At 47.9% G+C, this 18946-nt stretch overlaps 1 protein-coding gene across 1 annotated transcript; it reads left to right on the forward strand.

Annotated features, from left to right (window-relative positions):
- Positions 1-13085: 13085 nt before the first annotated feature.
- Positions 13086-17617, forward strand: LOC308154325 (male-specific lethal 1-like 1; the record flags this gene model as incomplete). The annotated part of the gene is made up of 7 exons (XM_080527488.1): positions 13086-13270; positions 13881-14191; positions 14353-14417; positions 15012-15079; positions 15400-15524; positions 16010-16082; positions 17527-17617. The coding sequence occupies 7 exons, from the start codon at positions 13086-13088 to the stop codon at positions 17615-17617; spliced, it is 918 nt and encodes a 305-aa protein (XP_080383614.1).
- Positions 17618-18946: the final 1329 nt, after the last annotated feature.

The following is an 18946-nucleotide window of genomic DNA, read 5'->3' on the forward strand; positions in this document are numbered from 1 at the left end:
GACGGAGTTTGGAAATATGTGACAGGGTTTCATTAATAGGTCCCCATCTCGGCAATTTTGAAAGCTCACAATCGAGCCAAACAAGTCTTGTTGTGAAAAATGTGTTTTCCGGTTTTTGGCATAGGACGACAAACGAAGCGATGAAGAACCCACTCGATATCATATCCAACAGTTTTACATTCACTAAATAGTATTTAGTAAATACCTACATTTGGTTAGCAAAGTCGGGTGGGGGGTATTATTCATATTAGTGTGGCAGTGTGTGTAGCCACGCCCACCCCAGCTGTATGTAAGGAACCATCTGCGTTTGTTTACAAATTTACAAGATGGAGGCTGAACCTCTCGCTAATGCTATCAACAGAATTTCATAAGCAGGCAGAAATATCGACAGTGGGCAATTAATGAACTCCTTCATATTGGACTATACATAACGGGAACTCCGAACTCCGAATCTGACGATGACAGATGACAACAGAATTTCAGACATTGATCTCCACTTCACTTTCATGCGACAGTCGTCTGCAGACAGACCTTCTGCTGTGTTCTTGGGTAAGTTTTAGTGAGTTACATGTGTTGTATACTAGGATTTTGTGTTGTTTACTTAGGATATCCAAACAGTTATTTGTTGTTTTGTGAGTAAGGTAGATAGCCCAGTTGTTAGCATCAGTTATCAAACCACTGAAACTGCTCACCACAATCATGCCACCCCTCTCCAAAACAAATGAGATGGTGGGAGGAAGAAATACGTTGTCAAAGATAAAACATAATGAATAAATACATTTGTTGCAGACCTACTAAACATGCAACATACTGTACAGTATGTTTCATGCACCATTTTAGTGTGTTTGTGTGTACCAGCTAGCCAAACAAGTGTTCGCTTGTTAGCTAGCTAGCTAGCTTTGTTAAAGATGTAATAGATTATAGAAAAAGTAAATGCTTTTGTAATGAACGGTAATGTTATGTGGAATCAAAAATAATGATTAATTCATTGATATGTAGATTTGCTGTAGAATAATACTGTGAATTGAAATGATTTCACTAGCCTACTTCAGTACAAGTACAGTACACTGAGTCTATGGAAAACCTACACTAGAGAAGTGTCCACACCTCTGACCTGAAATTTGTGTTACAGAATGAGGAGGTGAGAGGTTCTGAGAGATGACACCTTGATGAGTCACCAGCACTTCAGGTATTTGTCATTGTCATTGTATAAGCAATTCTATTTTATGAAGATAGTAGTAGGCTATTTCGTAAAAGTGGTGTTGGTAACAGTGGGCAATCATTTGAAATGTACTGTCTTCTTTTTTTATTACAGCTTTGATGCCCAGATGGGATGGGAAGGAACTACGCCGAAGTCCCACTAGATGCTTTATGGACTATAATGATAAATGCATGCACACGGACAACATTATTATTCTATTCTATTATTGTATTGCTCAATTGTATCTTGCCTAATTGTTTCCATTGCCATGAATTTTACTCTCTTGTACTTGTAATGGGACGTAATAAACTTTTGGCACACATGGCAATAAAATGATGATGAATCATGAATCTTGAATTATTATTATTATTATTATTATTATTTAGCTATTTAAACGTGTCAGCCCTGCAATTTTGCTTCCTGAGGGTTAGCTGACAACCCCACTGACAGATGACAGGTAGGTAATGACAGGTAGTGTAATGGGGGAGTGGTTGTCTTGAGGGTGTGATTAGGGTGGAGTTAACCAGCTATTGTTCCCACCCATTACCTCTGTGAAAAACGTCTCTGAAGACTTCTCAGGCTGGATATCTCAGTACGGTGGTTCAGGGGGTATCACCATTAAACTATCCATGACTTTTTCAACTTGTTTCAGATTTCAATGTATGACACATCATTTTAAAGCTTACAATCTACCCTTTCATAATCCGGAAAAAACTGAAAAAAGATTTTGCCCTAGTTGAGGACTTTTTAACCATGCCCTGTCACATATTTCTGAGATGATAGAAGGAGGTTTTGCACAGGTGTTTTATATGGTCACTGAAGGTCAGGTGAGGGTCAAACCTAACCCCCAGATTTGAGACTGAGGAGGAGAAGGGGATGACTTGACCCTCGAAGGGGAGCTGTGATATGGGCGAAGACTGAACCTGGTGTGGGGTGCCAACAAGAAGAGCTTCGGATTTGTTACTGTTTAACTGAAGGAAGTTGTTGTTCATCCATGCCTTTATCTCCTCAAGACAGGTGGTGAGACATGACATGGCTGCAGAGGGGCTTGGGGCAGTTTTAATGTAGAGCTGTGTGTCATCAGCATAACAATGGAAAGACATCCCATATCTGGTGATGACACGACGAAGAGGATGGGGCCGAGAACCGACCCCTGTGGAACACCACAGGTAACAGGGAGAAGTCTGGACTTGCATCCTCCCAGTGAGACGTATTCAGTCCTGCCAGAGAGATAGGACTGAAACCACTTCAGTGCAGAGTCTGAGAGTCCAATGGTGGTGTGGAGGCGCTCTAGGAGGATAGTGTGATCCACCATGTCAAATGCTGCTGTCAGGTCCAGGAGGATGTCATTAGCAGTTCATTCGTCACCCTTAGCATAGCCGTTTCTATACTGTGGGCTGAGCGAAAGCCTGACTGAAATCTTTCAAACAGGTTGTTGTGTTTGAGGTGATCCTGGAGTTGGGTAGCAACTTCCTTCACTAGCACCTTGGACAGGAAGGCAAGGTTGGTGTATGACTTGAGCAGAGCAGTGGGAATGGGGTCCAGGGCGCAAGTGCATGATTTCATTCCTCTAAGGATTTCCATAATGTGGCTCTGTTGAACCTCTGTGAAACATGGGAGAGATGGCAAACTCCCAGGCGAGGGGTTGGTAGCAGAGGGAGACAGAGAGGAAGAGATGGGCATCAGAGAGCGAATGTTGTTGACCTTGGATCTGAAAAAGTCAATGAAGCTGTTACATCGCTGCTCTGTAGCCTCAGTAGTGGGAGATGGTTGTGGCTTCAGGAGATGATTTATGGTAGAAAAAACTAGCTAGCTAGTTATAATAATAATAATAATAATAATAACTTGCATTTATATAGCACCTTTCAGGGAACCCAAGGTCGCTTCGTTATCTAACCAGCTATACATTACCACTAACTCTAAACTAGCTTGCTAGCTAAAGTTACCTGAGGTAACTTACCTCTAAATATGGATCTGGCTGGGGCTAAGTTAATTTATTTGAGGAGGTAAACACACACTTTATTTGTTTTAAGCACTTTGTTTTAGATTTTTATTCTGGAAAACTATGTAAATTAATGCATATTTTAAGTAGATAATGTATCATTTGTATATTTAAACATACAAATTCAGAAAACAATAAATGTACCCATCCATGGGTTTGACCTTTCATCTGACTCCGCCTCAGTGTCCTGCATTCGGGTCCACAAGTCCCCTGCCATATTTTGCTCCCCTTCACGTCAGTCGCGCATAGCTCGGGCTGTGCTTGTGATAGAGACATGAGCCAGGTTAGCTTTATGCGCCTGGGTCTCCTGAACACGTAGAGACCAACCCCGAGTCGATCAGAGCTTCCTACGCTGAGCTATGGTAACTTTCCCGCACCTACCGCACAATACCTCCGGGAAACCGCAAAAAGTAGGCATTCATCGGTAGGGGGTAGGTGCGGGAAAGTTACCATAGCTCATCGTAGGAATCATTGATCGACTCGGGGTTGGTCTCTACGTGTTTAGGAGACTCAGGCGCATAAAGAACATGAAAAGGCTCATGTCTCTATCACAACCACACCACAGCTAGGCGCGAATCATACGAAGGGGAGCAATATATGGCAGGGGACTTTTCTAGGCAAAACTCCAGTTTTGAAAAAAGCACTCCGTACCTTTACGAGGTGATAACTACTAATAAGCTGCCTGTTATGTATGTGGGACTGCACCTTTAAGAGACACCGGAAGGTAGTGGAGTTACCCCGGTTGACACGTGTTGTTGGTGTGCAAGATGGCGATGTGAGGAGATAATAAAGTGATGACTGTTATCCAAGTGTGGACAGTTATTAATCATAACATTGGCGACGAGGATTATGGATTCTCTACTCTCACCTCTTTCCCCGTTCCTCGCCCTGCCGGGCGATCCACCGGTCCCGTGGATTCGCTGGTGTGAGTCCTTCGAAACGTTCATAGTAGCCGCCGGGTTGGCCGGTGCTAGTGACCTGAGAAGAAAAGCCCTGCTGATTCACTCACTGGGCAGCGAGGGACAGCGGATTTTTCGGACTCTCGGACCCGCTCCGAGATACGCGGACTGTGTGACACTGCTCAATGGACATTTTGCTGCTCCACAGAATGTAATGCTCCGGCGGATAATGTTTCGCCAACGTCGGCAGCAGACGGGTGAGTCTATCCACCATTACGTGGCTGATCTGAGGGGACTAGCCAGCCTCTGTAAATTCGGGGTGCTGGAAGACGAACTGATACGGGATCAGCTGGCTGAACACACTAATAACTCAAAGCTCAGAGACAAGTTGTTAATGATGCCAGACGACCTAACTTTAGCTAAAGCTGTGGATTTAGCATTCCAGCTCGAGTCAGCAGCAGCCTTGAAGTCACAGCTAGCGCCCACCTCCAGCTCTTTTCCCCCCAGACCCATGCTACTAACTCAAATGGTGGCACCGCCCACGGAGCCTTCCGAGTCCCGTTTCCCAGAGGACGGCCTCGATGTGAACTTTGCTGCACGCCAGGGTACGACAACACGCCGGGCCTGTGGTAATTGTGGCTCATCATCACACCAAAGCCGAGCCCCAAACTGCCCTGCCAAGGGGCAGCAGTGTCAGCGCTGTGGCAGGCAGAACCATTTTGCCCGGGTCTGCCGCTCTACCCCCACAACAGACAGTCCACGGCCACAAGGTACACCGGGACGGCCCACACAGACGACCATCCATTCAGTGACTGCCACCCCCCGACCGGCTAAGTGGTGCACTGTTGAGCTGGATGGGGTTCGCCTCCCACTGCTGGTGGATACGGGGGCCTCCAGGTCGCTCATGAACGCTGCCACGGTACGGCGGCTCTTTCCACTCCGAACGCTCACTGCCAACGCCGAGGCCCTTTATGGCTATGGGCACTCCAAAATAGACATGGTGGGCACAATCGCCTTCACTGTGCGTTACGGGACTAAGGCCCTCCCCTCATTCACCTTTCAGGTGTCTCACCAGGGTTCTAACCTCATGGGTTTTGATTTGTTTTGCGAGCTGGGTTTCACCCTCATGGACAATGTTGGATCCGCCATCTTGTCTGTCGGCTCGCCGTGGGAACAACGCTGGCCTGCTCTATTCAGCGGTTTGGGCTGCCTCACCGCCTTCAACCACCAGCCCCTCCTCAAGCCCGAGGTGCATCCGGTGATACAGCCCATACGCCGCCTGCCCCTCGCCCTACGCGACGACGTCACCGCCGAGCTCCAGAAACTCTCGGATGCAGGCATCATCGAGCGTGTCGATGCCTCCCCCTGGATTTCGAACCTGGTGGTGGTAAAGAAAAAGTCAGGGGGCCTGCGTCCGTGCATCGATCTCAGGTCAGTCAACAAGGCAGTGATCCCGGACAGGTACCCGCTGCCCACGGTGGAGGAGCTGGCTGCACATTTCTACGGCTCCTCTGTGTTCTCGAAACTCGACCTTCGCCAAGGCTACCTACAGGTTCCGCTGCACCCCGACAGCCGCAACCTGACAGCTTTCGTGACGCATGGCGGGGTGTTCCGCTACACCCGCATGCCCTTCGGTCTCAGCTCAGCCCCCAGCTGTTTCCAGAAGATCATGACCACCATCTTCGCCGGCATCCCGGGCGTGGTCATCTTCCTGGACGACATAGTGGTCCATGGTGCGACACCGGACGTCCATGACGAGCGCCTGGCGAGGGTGTTGGACGTCCTCGCCAGCCACAACCTCACGCTAAATGGGGAAAAGTGCACCTTCGCCACTCCGGTCATCGAGTTCGTGGGGTTCCGCCTGACCGCCGACGGACTCAGCCCGCTACACTCTAACGTAGAGGCTGTGCTGCGCCTGCCGGAGCCGTCCTGCCCAGCTCAGCTGGCTTCGTTTCTTGGGATGACGGCCTACTACCTGCGTTTCCTTCCCCGATACTCCATGACCACCTCCCCACTGCGTGAACTATTGAAACAGGACGCGGTCTGGGAGTGGACCCCGGCCTGCTCTGCTGCTATTCACCAACTGAAGAAGCAGCTGACCTCGCCGCCGGTGCTGGCATTCTTTGACCTGGCGAGCCCCACACTCGTGACGTGTGATGCATCCAACACGGCGATCGGGGCGGTGCTGTCCCAGATCCAGGGGGGCACGGAACGCCCGGTGGCATTCGCCTCTCGGTCCCTCAACACAGCTGAACAAAAGTACTCGGTGGGGGAGCGGGAGGCGCTAGCCTGCGTCTGGGCGTGCGAGCGGTGGCATATGTATGTGTACGGGCGACACTTTACATTGCGAACTGACCACCAGGCTCTCACGGCCCTGCTCGCTACTTCAGGTTCGGGCCACAAGCCGCTGAGGATCTACCGCTGGTCGGAGAGGCTTCAACCGTATGATTTCACCACACTGTTTACCCCCGGCAGGGAAAATGTAGTGGCTGACCTGCTCTCCCGAGCCACCCCCGTCCCAGCACTCGGCGGCCCCAACCCCGGCCCGTTGCCCAACAAGGGCCCAGACGAGATGGAGTCAGAGCTCGTGCTCATGCTTCACGCCCCACTCCAGGCCACGGTTTCCCTGGAGGACCTTCAGCGCGCGTCGACAGAGGACCCCACGCTCTCCCATCTCCGCACTTACATCCGGGAGGGTTGGCCCACGAAAGTGCCGGAGGAGCTGGCGCCTTTTCATCGGGTCAGGAATGAACTGACCTGCTGGAACGGTGTCTGTGTGGCCCGGGGGCTCCGCACGTTCATCCCCAGCGACCTCAGGGCGCGCGTCCTCGCCATGGCGCACGAGGGCCACCTGGGCATTGTAAAGGTGAAGCAGCGCTGCAGGGATTTGGTGTGGTGGCCGGGCATAGACCGTGATATCGAGATGATGGTGAAGGAGTGCACGGCCTGCCTGGTCAGTGGGAAGACGGGCCCGCCACCCTCACCACCCCTACAGCCCTTACAGTGGCCACCCACGCCTTGGGAGCACATCCAGCTGGACATATGTGGCGAACTTCATGGCGTCCCACACCACCAACGTTTCCTCCTAGTGGCCTACGACCTCCACTCAAAGTGGCCAGAGGTGGTCGCCACGGGGTCCGTAACAGCTCGGGTGGTCACTGACTTCCTCTCCTCTCTGTTTGCTCGGTGGGGCAATCCAAACGCCATCACAACGGATAATGGCCCGCAGTTTGTCTCAGCGGAGTTTGCCGTCTTCGTGGAGGAAAGGGGGATCAACCACATACGCACGGCGTTCTACCACCCGGAGGCAAATGGGGGGGTCGAGCGTTTTAACCAGACTCTGAAGAATGGGGTCAGAGCACACCTGGCAGAGGGCCTGCCGTTCTCAGCCGCGCTGCTCCGCACCCTGCTTCACTACAGAGCAACGCCGCACTCAACTACCGGCAGCTCCCCAGCACTCCTGATGATGGGCCGTGAGCTGCAGCTTCCTCTCAATCGGCTGCGGGCCCCAGCGGTCGCCACGCCAGCAGCAGCACCCGGCCAGAGCGCCAGGGTCGCAGACGCACAGTGGCGGATGAAGCAGCGGTTCGATAGGAGACGGAGGGTGAGAATACCTCCCTTCACAGAGGGGGACTGGGTCAGGATTCGCCGCCCTAACCGGGACCACAAGCTGCTCTCGTTCTGGTCTGCGCCGATGAAGGTCACCGCTCAGCTGGGCCCAGCCTCGTTTCGCCTGGACGACGGATCACGGTGGCACGCAAGCCGGCTTCGGAAGGTGGCATCGCCTCCCATCATAGACCCAGAACAACCGCAGGGTCCAGCTGAGTTCCCACCTGAACTGGTGGAGGCCGGGGTTCGCCCAGAGGCTCGTCCGGCCCGTGCCCGGGTCAGACCAGCACACCTGAGAGACTATAACGTGGACTGGTGAACCCAAGGGTAGGGTTTAGGGCATAGCCTGTTCAGTGGCAGAATAACCCACATGGCTATGCTGGTGACTGGCAGTCTACCCAGTTCATCAAGTTTAAAAAAAAGAAAAAAAGTTTGATAATTATAATGTTGTGTTATTCATTGTGTTCTTCTGGTTCCTGTGGGGGGGGGTAAATGTTATGTATGTGGGACTGCACCTTTAAGAGACACCGGAAGGTAGTGGAGTTACCCCGGTTGACACGTGTTGTTGGTGTGCAAGATGGCGATGTGAGGAGATAATAAAGTGATGACTGTTATCCAAGTGTGGACAGTTATTAATCATAACACTGCCAATCCAAAAGGTCTATCATATCAAAACATAATCTAGGGATGTATAGGAATAAGAAAATCACATCTAGGATTTGCCCAGAATTTGGTAATGAAATGTTCAATTTGGGGGTTTGGCCCAAGGACTAAAGGAGGCTGAGGACGTAGCAGACCAATCAAACGACTCTGATTAGATTTCAGACCAATCAAACGACTCTGATTAGATTTCACGCCTGACTGAGATGTTCAGTGGTCGGGCACAGGTAGACGGTTTTAGTTGAAGACAGCACAAGGGAACGGGACACTGTGGATTAAACGGTAAGGTTACAATAACTGTTTTTAATAACAATAACTGTTTTTGTTGATTAACGTTACTTTGTATGGATACATTTACTTTCTTGACCACAAACTAACCGTTAATGCGAATAACGTCGAGCGTGTGTGTTGTCAGACAAATTGGTGAACGTTCAGATTTGACCAGCCACGTTTTTTGGCTGGTGAGTGAAGCAAATCTACCAGCCCAAAAGTTTGGGCCAGGTTTGGGAGCTAGCTAGCTTGCGTGTGTTTGGCATTTTGCTTATAGGTCCAGTTAATATTAGGTCTGGTGGTTCGTAATAATAATATAATAATATAATAATATCACTTGTGGCAATACATTGACTTACTTGACTTAGGTCCTTTTTCTTCGGGTGTGAAGAGTAGGGCCTCCAACGAGTTTACGCCACCGGTCTCTGTCCCTCGCCACAGCAGCCGCCGCCTCCCAGGATCTTAGACCCAGCATGTCACGCTCCCTCTCGACGGTTCTTCTCCAGGTTTCTTTGGGGCGTCCCCTTTTTCTTCGTCCATCAGGGGTCCATCTGAGGGCTATGCGTTGATGGTCATCCGGGCTTTTCCTCAACACGTGGCCGATGTACTTCCATCTTCTCTTTCTGATCTGCGTGCTTACCATCTCTATACCAGCAAGTTTTCTCACTTCTTCGTTTGACACCCGTGTAGGCCAGAATATTTTCAGCATCCTTCTTAGGCATTTGTGGACAAATGTGTCTAGGCACTGTTCGTCAGCCGCTGTCATCTTCCATGTCTCACAACCATATAACGACACTGAGATTACATTTGACTGAAAGATTTTCATCTTGGTCTTCCTCCGATACTGACTGCTGTTCCACAACTTCTTTAAACGATGGTAGGCGTTCCTTGCTTTTCCTATACGAATCTTCATGTCTTCAGAAGCACCACCTGACGTTGTCATTGTTGCACCGAGATATGTGAAGGTGTTGACGTCCTTGAGATCTTTCTCATACACTGTGAAGGCTGTGCTTTTCTTGGCGTTCATCCTCATCGATTCCGTTTTGTTTGCATTGATCCTTAGCCCTGTTTGTAGACCATATTCATTCAGACGGTCAAGCTTTTGTTGTGCATGACTCCATGATTCTGCTAACAATACTATATCATCTGCATAATCTAGATCTTCTAACTTGTGGCAATACATTAAAGTAGTATATACTAACTCTTCTAACTTGTGGCAATACATTAAAGTAGTATAATGGCGACGGTGCAGAGCCTCAAGTTCAAGCGGCCATTTTCCACGGCGTCGTCACGTGCACAGGTTGACTGTATGTTATGAGTGTGTAATAACAGTTATTTAACATGTCTGTATATTATGAGTGTGTAATAACAGTTTCAAGGGAAGAAAAACACAAATGGAATTGGATGTTACAGGTGTTTAGTAAAGTGGAAAGTGTGATTGCACATAAACAAAATATTTAGCTAAATATGTGATATTGAATATGTTCAATTTGAAACATCAACTATATTACATCTGTCCAAGAACGTTTGTGAGCCGAGGGGCTTTTGGGTTTATTGTTTTGCCCTCTAAGAATGTCCAGGCTGCCCTAGCTAGGAGGTAGGTGCGGAAACGTGACCATAGCTCAGCCTAAGAAGGTCTGATCGACTAGGTATCGATATCTACGTGTTCAGGAGACTCAGGTGCGTAAAAAACCTCATGTCTCTATCACAACCACAGCCCGATCTACTGGTCGTATTATGAAATCTATAAAGCGACCGGTAGCCGGGAGCTAGCCACAGTTTTACAAGACAGTTGGAGCCCCGCTGGTCTCTAAAAGGACATTGAGCTGTTTCTTTTATAACCTAAGTTATACTCATGTTTTCATAGATGACTGAGAGACCAGTAGCTGACACTAATGCTATGTATTGTGCTGAACATTTCTACAGGTAAGAAGTGTCGCACTAGCCGTTTTGAATATAGAATATACGTCGTGTTAAACAGCTAGCCATTAGCCACTGTTAAGAGGTCCGTCATATGTTTCTGTCGCCACCAGATGGCGCTGTTTACTTAGATTAATGATGTTATTTTTTACAAACGGTGTATATTTTCTCACACATCTATATGTTCCATTTCTTATATATAAAAAGGATGATGTTGGTTCGTAGATAAATATATAAATGAATAAGGCTTCATTCATTTCATTAGAAAACACCTATGGCTACGGTCACTCCAATTGATAACCACAGTTTTACAAGATTATGCTGTGATGACTGAGAGACCAGTAGATGACACATTGTCTATATTGTGCTGAACACATTTCCAGTAAACGGCCACATCATCTCTACACCCTCCTGTGTCATGTGATCATTATGACATCACTAGGTTCTGGTTCTATAAAGTATCACTGTAAACAAAAGAAGTCATCCCCAAATCAGCTTCAAGCTCAATCATTTACTATTTCACCCTGTTTACAGACCAGTTAAACCAGGGGTCCCCAAACTACGGCCCGCGGGCCGAACACGGCCCACCCCCACACTTGGACCGGCCCTTTGAACAACGTCGCCCCCACACACTCTCAACAATGCCAGAAACATATTTTGAAAATTAAATTTTAAATATATGTTTTAATCATATCATATCTGTATTTGATATTAAAGGTTGGCTTTCAAATAAAAATGTCCCTTAGTTATAAACTATTTTCATTAATAACATTATTAGATATTTTCACCCGCCCACAGAATGCGGTACATTCAACGTAACGATCCATAGTGAACGAGCACGGATCTGTAGCCGGTGCACGCGAGCTAGAACGAACATTCAGAGAGATGAAAAATGGCCAAACGTTTGGTAAAGAGAAACGTTGATTCAGAATGCAGGGTTTTTAACCAACAGTGCACAAGTGATTATTATTGTTAAATGCAAAGAAGTTTGTCAATAAATGTATGAATGTGATCGCGGAGGAGGTGTGTCCCGCGGTGAGTCTGTCCGCAAGTAGGCACCAGATTAATTGAAACAATGGGGGATTAGATAGCCTAATGTAGATGCCCAGCTGCAGGAGAAAACGAAATAATTTTACCGATATGTTCATGATCTGTGTCAAGCAGGGTTTTTCCTGCATTGAGAATTATGAGGCGGCCGCCTCCGTCATATTTCTAGCCGCCTCCAGCTCTCGACAAAACTCTGACGGTCGTATTTTCTACAAGCGCTGCACTCGGTGGATTTCTGTAATTTCTAACTGCAATTGCGGCATTGCGCCGACGTGATGGCGGGGGCGCTGTTTCGCAAATAAGTTAGCTTTCGTGTTGATTTATAGTTGAAGTTGACTGCTCAAGGAGAATACATATTTGAAAGTACAGAATAACTGAGAGCCTTATATTGCATTATATTACATTACATTTTGAATGGTCATCTGGTGCCTGAATATTGTGTTTTCCTTTACATAAATAATGACATTTCCACCATAAATTGATGCAGAAAGGGCACAAATTGGTGCATCTAAATTCACCAGAATGCAATAAATTAAGTGTTTGATGCTCGTTTAAGGACCCCCAGACAGCCCTGCTTCATGTGTATGATGAGGGTCCTCCATCATGTATCAGACTGTAAAACTGATTATATTTCATTGACATATCACTATAGGTATAAATTCCATCCAAATTCAACTGTTTAGACTTTGTTTGCATCCACATGTGCTCTCCTGCGCGCAATTGCTTTGCGCAACCGCCTCCATTTCACACCGTTCCACTCCGTTCCATATTATTTTACGTTAGAGACCGACCCAGGCCCCCCATCACAGAAAGGAAAAATGATGTGGCCCTCACAGAAAAAAGTTTGGGGACCCCTGAGTTAAACGTTTGTCTCTTATAGGAGATGTTTCACCTCCTGATCAACACATTAGTCGGCTAGATGATAAACCTTTATTCTTTTTACATTAGTTGACGACCTGTCTACTGGTCTAACATAGCCATCTAGCACTGACTGGTTAAAAAAATAAAAAAATAAAGTAAACTCATCCTCGCAACTTGAAGGCCAGTGATTGGAGGGGGGTTGAGGAGGGCTCCACAGTCCACACCCCCTCCCGTTGCCTCAGGTTTGCCGACCAAACCGCCCTCTAGTCTAGACCACCAGGACCAAGCTCCGGTCTTGGGGTGATAGGGCCTTTTTCGGCCGCAGCCACATCCCTCTGGAACGTCCTCCCCAGCCACATCAGACAGCCTGGCAACATTTAAACAGGCCCTCAAAACCCACCTTTTCAAGCTCGCCGTCACCAGTTAACCCTCTCCCCCTCTGCCCCTTCCCATGTCCCCCCCAACATTACTACTCAATCTTTTCAAATTGTAAAGCGTCTAGAAAAAGCGCTATATAAGTCTAATGTATTCTTCTTCTTCTTCTTCTTCTTCTTAAGTCTTTAGAGTTCCGCTGACCCATAACCTTTCATCCCTCCCTGACGCGCGGATCGAGCGCATGGAGCGCAGGCTGCAGATGGGCAAGAAGGAAGGGGGGGGCGAGCAGCCGCAGCAGCGGGGGTCCCGTAGGGAGGACCAGGGCCCGGAGCCAGGGGCGCTAGAGGGGCAGGGGTCGACAGAGGGCCGCGGACCCACCACGCCCAGGACACTACACTTTGGCAGAGGAGGCAAGGGGCACAAACGGTACGTTAGCTTCTAGCCAGAGACGGAGAAGAGAGAGAGAAACGTTGGCTGGGATCAGATACATTGTTTTGTGGGGGGGACTGAAAGCGGCAAGTAACAGGCACTTAACGTTACTTGTTTTAAGGCTGATCTGTGCATGATAGTGCTGCATTTTGACATAATTCTTATCGCATTTCCCCCCGTTGAGCTGTATAGCGGCACTTGTTACAGTGAAGTGCTCTAATGACACGTAACTCCTCCTACAGTCCCGGGTCGCTCCGGGTCTGTTGTGTATAATGGAGAAGCGTTTCTGAAAGTACGGCATGGGTAGGATACAAATGCGGCCTGGTTCGGTGGAAACCCGGTAGTGGAAAAGCGCCATTAGCAGGTTTTTCCGCTTTTATACCAAAGTGACTTACAATAATAAGTACATTTGTCTAATATTTTTGTCGATTTCATGTTTTGCTTTTTTTTGGGGTGTTTTGAAAAAATGCAACCCAGAGCCACGCCCACGTTCGAACACCCCGTGGAGAACCCTGGGTAATGTGTCCCACGTCCACACGCCTCCCTCCTCTCTGTCTCTCACTCATGTTCTCTCTCTCTCGCTGCGTGTTTGTTTCCTGTTCCCTAGGCGCTTCCTGTTCCCAGGTCGGCCAAGGTCGGCCAAGTCTCGGCTCGGCCAGACCAAGGCCTCCCCCCACAAGGAAGAGCTCCTGTTCCCCAAGGAGGAGGAGGAGGAGGGCGGGGGGTCGGACGAGGAGGACGGGTCACCAGATGCCAGCTGTGCCCACACAGAGCACCTGGACACAGAGCACCTGGACCGCTGGCAGCTGCCCCCCCCCTCGCCGCCCCCCTCGCCATGGCGCGAGCCCTCGCCCAAGAAGGATGATTGTGTGGCCAGTGAGTGGTTTCTTTCTTCTTTTTTTCATCCATCCATCCAACAATCAATCAAACCATCTTTCTTTCTGAATCCAGTCACCTCTGTGGCGCTCTAGAATGTTGACAGTACGGACCACTTTGTTGTTCACCCTCGGCACCGACCGGGTTAAAGTGACATGGTGGTGTCAGTAGTGACCTCTGACCCCTGTCTCTGTCCCATGCAGTCCCATCTTGGAGGGAGAACACCATGGATCCACTAGGAGAGGAGGAGGCCTCGGACATCCCTGAGGTGAGAGGAGAGGAACGCCGGCCTCACATTTACATCTCAGACATTTAGCAGGACACGCCGTTATCCAAAGCGACTTACAACAAGTAGATGATAAGTGAATCATTTATATGTCAGTCATAATAATAAAAAAAACGGCTTGGGGGCGGCTGTGGCGCAGGAGGTTGAGTCGCCGTTTAATGATCGCAAGATTGGCGGTTTGAGCACCGGCTGGCCACATGTCGAAGTGTCCTTGGGTAAGACACTGAACCCCAAAAATTGCTCCCAATGAGCGGGCCGGCGCCTTGCATGGTAGCTTGCCGCCATTGGTGTGTGAATGGGTGAATGAGAGGCCGTTGTAAAGCGATTTGGATAAAGGCGCTATATAAGTGCAGTCCATTTACCATTCACGGCGTTATCCAAAGCGACTTACAACAAAGTAGATGATTAAGTGAATCATCTATATGTCAGTCATCATCAAGAAAAACTAATCTATGCTAGGATCGGGGGCCATTGGCAGTCACAATGCTAGAAAAAGGAAGAATTCCTATGTTGATTTACAGTACAACCGTAAGACACATAAGACACTTTTTCTCTTTAATTATTATTTTTTTACAGAATTTGGACGACAACGTTTTCCTGAAGCGTCACTCGAAGCACGAGCTGGACGCGACGAGAAGGAAGAGGTAAAGAACGTCATACATACTTTCATACGTCATACATACTTTCACTTTCAGATGAATGAAGCGCTCAAAATACCTAATTCATATATTCATCTAATTTGACTGTTTAACTGTTCTCACTTTTCTTCTCTCTCCATCCTTCTCTCATTCACTCTCGATTAATCTCCTCACCATGCTCCTCTCTCATTATCTTCTGTCTCTCTCTCTCTCCATCCTTCTCTCCTTTCCTCTCAATTAATCTCCTCTCCATGCTCCTCTCTTTCATTATCTTCTCTCTCTCTCCATCTCTTTCCTTTCTTTCTCCCCTCCCTCCCTCCCCCCAGGTGGAGAGAGCAGCGCATCAGAGAGCAGCGTATGTTCCAGCGCCAGCAGCAGAGGATGAACCGGGGGAAGGGCATCCAGGAGAGTGAGCCGGAGGTCCTGTCCTTCTACCCTGAACCTGAGGACGGTGAGAACTAGAGCCCTGTGTGCTGTCCCTTCTACTAGAGCCCTATGTGCTGTCCCTTCTACTAGAGCCCTGTGTGCTGTCCCTTCTACTAGAGCCCTATGTGCTGTCCTTCTACTAGAGCCCTGTGTGCTGTCCCTTCTACTAGAGCCCTGTGTGCTGTCCCTTCTACTAGAGCCCTATGTGCTGTCCTTCTACTAGAGCCCTGTGTGCTGTCCTTCTACTAGAGCCCTATGTGCTGTCCTTCTACTAGAGCCCTATGTGCTGTCCCTTCTACTAGAGCCCTATGTGCTGTCCTTCTACTAGAGCCCTATGTGCTGTCCCTTCTACTAGAGCCCTATGTGCTGTCCTTCTACTAGAGCCCTATGTGCTGTCCTTCTACCGGAAGGTTTGAGCGTGGCTTTTGGTTGGTTGAAACACTGGCCAATAATAAACAACCCCTTCCATCTCTCCCCTCTTCCTTGGCCTCTCTCTTCCTCTCCTCACAGTGGAGACCCTTATCATCACCTCGCACCTGCCTGTAGTGGCCTTCGGCCGTCCTCTGCCAAAGCTGACACGACGGTGAGTTAACGCGCACACACACACACACACACACAGTAGATAAATGTAATAATGACGCATTATAACACATAACAGAACCAATGGGAGGCTTCCACACATGCTCGTGTACACACACACACACACACACACACAGTAGAACAATTTAATAATGAAGCATTATAACACATAACAGAACCAATGGCAAGCTTCCACACATTCTAGTGTACACGCAAACACACATGCACTAGGGGTGTAACGGATCACGGATAATCCGTGATCCGTTCGGATCGCCCTCCACGGTTCGGAACGCATGTGTACCGCGGATCAATAGCAAAACTTTTTTTTTTTTTTTCTTAACACCAGGGGAGCCACCCCTCCTAAATTTCGTTGTTTGGTACCTGTACTGTAGCAATGACAATAAAGACCATTCATTCATTCAAATGTAACCGGTAGAAAAACAATCATGTGCGCTTTATTCTCACTCTCTGCATGCGTACTGAGTTGACAACAACATTCATTCACTCATCTCTGTCCCACTTATATCACGTCATATCACCCGCTAAGCAGCCTGGGTGATTGTGTAAACACACAAAAAAAGTACTCTGTTACGTACTCACTCCACGTGAAGCTGGGAATCCACAGCAACAAGTATCATGGCGAGTGCTAGCAACGTTGGCGAACTGGAAAGGCCTCCCTCGTCATTGAAATCACATGTATGGGAGCACTTTGGCTTCCCTGTTACTTATAATAATGATGGAAGGAGGGAGGTCGATAAGAAAGTTACGGTGTGTACCCTCACGTTGCCATGATGGCAAGACGCTACCTGGCTGTGCCGGCTACTTCAGTTCCTAGCGAGAGGGTGTTCTCCACAGCAGGAGACATAGTGACTGCAAATAGGTCTGCCCTCTCCCCAGACAATGTGGACATCCTCATATTTTTGAAAATGAATATGAAGTTATAAGCTTGAGGCTGCTTTGCTTTATTTACTTTTTTTTCTTACCATGTTTAAAGGATTTCACTTTATTATTTAGGTAAAGTTAGGTTTCACTTGGCAACCAGATTGCAGCAGTGATGTTATATATATATGTTGTTATATATATGTTGTTATATATAGATGTTATATATATATATGTGATATATATATATCAGTTTTGACATCTTGAATGTTGTTTTTTTGTTTCACACATTAAAAGTGGTGTTTTTACAGAATTCAAGGAAAATGTTGTTTTTATTAAAAAAAACATATGTTTTGTGTTGATCCGAAAAATGATCCGATCCGTGACTCAAAATCCGTGACACGATCCGATCCGTGAGTTAGGTGATCCGTTACACCCCTAACATGCACAAACACAGACAGGAACACAGACTCTGTATATTGAAACATTGATTTGAATGAGTATTAAACATCTATGACTGAATCATCCTATGTCTCCGCCCCCCCACCCCCATGCCCCTCCCCTCCCAGGAGTTTCGACCTGCCCTGGCTGGACGACCGGAGCCGCTGCAGGTTGGAGGGGCCCAAGAAGCAGAACCCTCACCGGACCTGCCGTAAATAACCCCCTCCCCCCTACACACACACACCGTCTTACCCGGCTTAGAGAGTCCCAGAGTGAAGACGACATTCAAACGCAAGTTGTTTTCTTGAAACAGCGCAGAATGTAGCTGTGTCTCTCATGTCATGTGTGATTGCTGTTCTGACATCCTACAGAGAGAGAGAGAGGGGGGGGGGGGTAGGAAGGGGGGTGGGCGTCTGTTGTTGACAGAGTATTATGGACATAGGGAGGGAGGGGGGGTGGGTGTTCAAAGCGCTTCAGTAGCATTTATGGTTTGTGTTTCAACCAAGATGTTCTTGTAATAATAATTTCAAAAAATACTTTATGCTCTTGTACCTATGGCTCTGTTTCTTTATTTGTGTGTGTGTGTGTGTGTAGTGTGTGTCCTATTGTTGGGATGTTGAGATGAAATATGAAATATGGTGGGCCGGGTAACACACGGGTTACACTGGCTCTCTGGGTTTTGCCTTTTGGGTGGTTTGGTAACACTCGATGATCTTCGTGACATAATGCCACGTTTGCTTGTTGAAGGCCATGTAAGCAGGACAGCTGTTACTCAGACGTGGCGCTGTTTAAAGGTAGACCCAAAGGTATGACACAAAGACGGGGGGGGGTGACTCCTGTACAGTACTGTACTCTGATGAGATGATAGCTGCTACAAACCCCTAACACCCCTCTCTCTTCCTTATCTCTCTCTCTCCCTCCCCCCTCCTCCTCCTCTCACCATGCTGGCTCTTACTAGCTGCTGGCTACTACACTCACACACACACTCAGAAACTTGGGGTTGGTGCAACTCACTATCCTCTAGGCCAGGCGAGGGGATAGTCTATTGGGGCGGGGGGGGGGGGGGGGAGAAGGTGAGAAGAAGAAAAGGGAGAAAAAGAGGGGAAAGCATAGGGAGAGAGAGAAGTGTCTTGTCAGGCAGACATTCACAGAGCTCCATGATGAGAAAAACTAAGTACAAACTCAGTAAGATTAAAACAAACTATTGAAGAGAAAAACTAGACTTTAACTAGAGGAGTTATATAAGCAGCATTAGTTCCTAAAGGCCTCCACGCAGGGAGGGGATGGGTTGTTGAACCATTTACATTTTAGACATTTAGCAGACGCCAGCACAAAGGGGTATACTATATCTGGGATATCGGCTGTTTCTGTGTCTTTGCCTTAGAAACACGTGTCTCAGGAATAAAACTAACTCATGACTCTCACATTCATAAACAGTCACATTTCCTCCCTCTCTCTGTCTCTATCATATATACAGTATATATATATATATATATATATATATATATATATATATATATATATATATATATATATATATACACACAC

The sequence above is a fragment of the Nansenia antarctica genome (assembly GCF_963989245.1).
Source record: "Nansenia antarctica genome assembly, chromosome: 3".
Lineage (NCBI taxonomy): Eukaryota > Metazoa > Chordata > Actinopteri > Argentiniformes > Microstomatidae > Nansenia > Nansenia antarctica.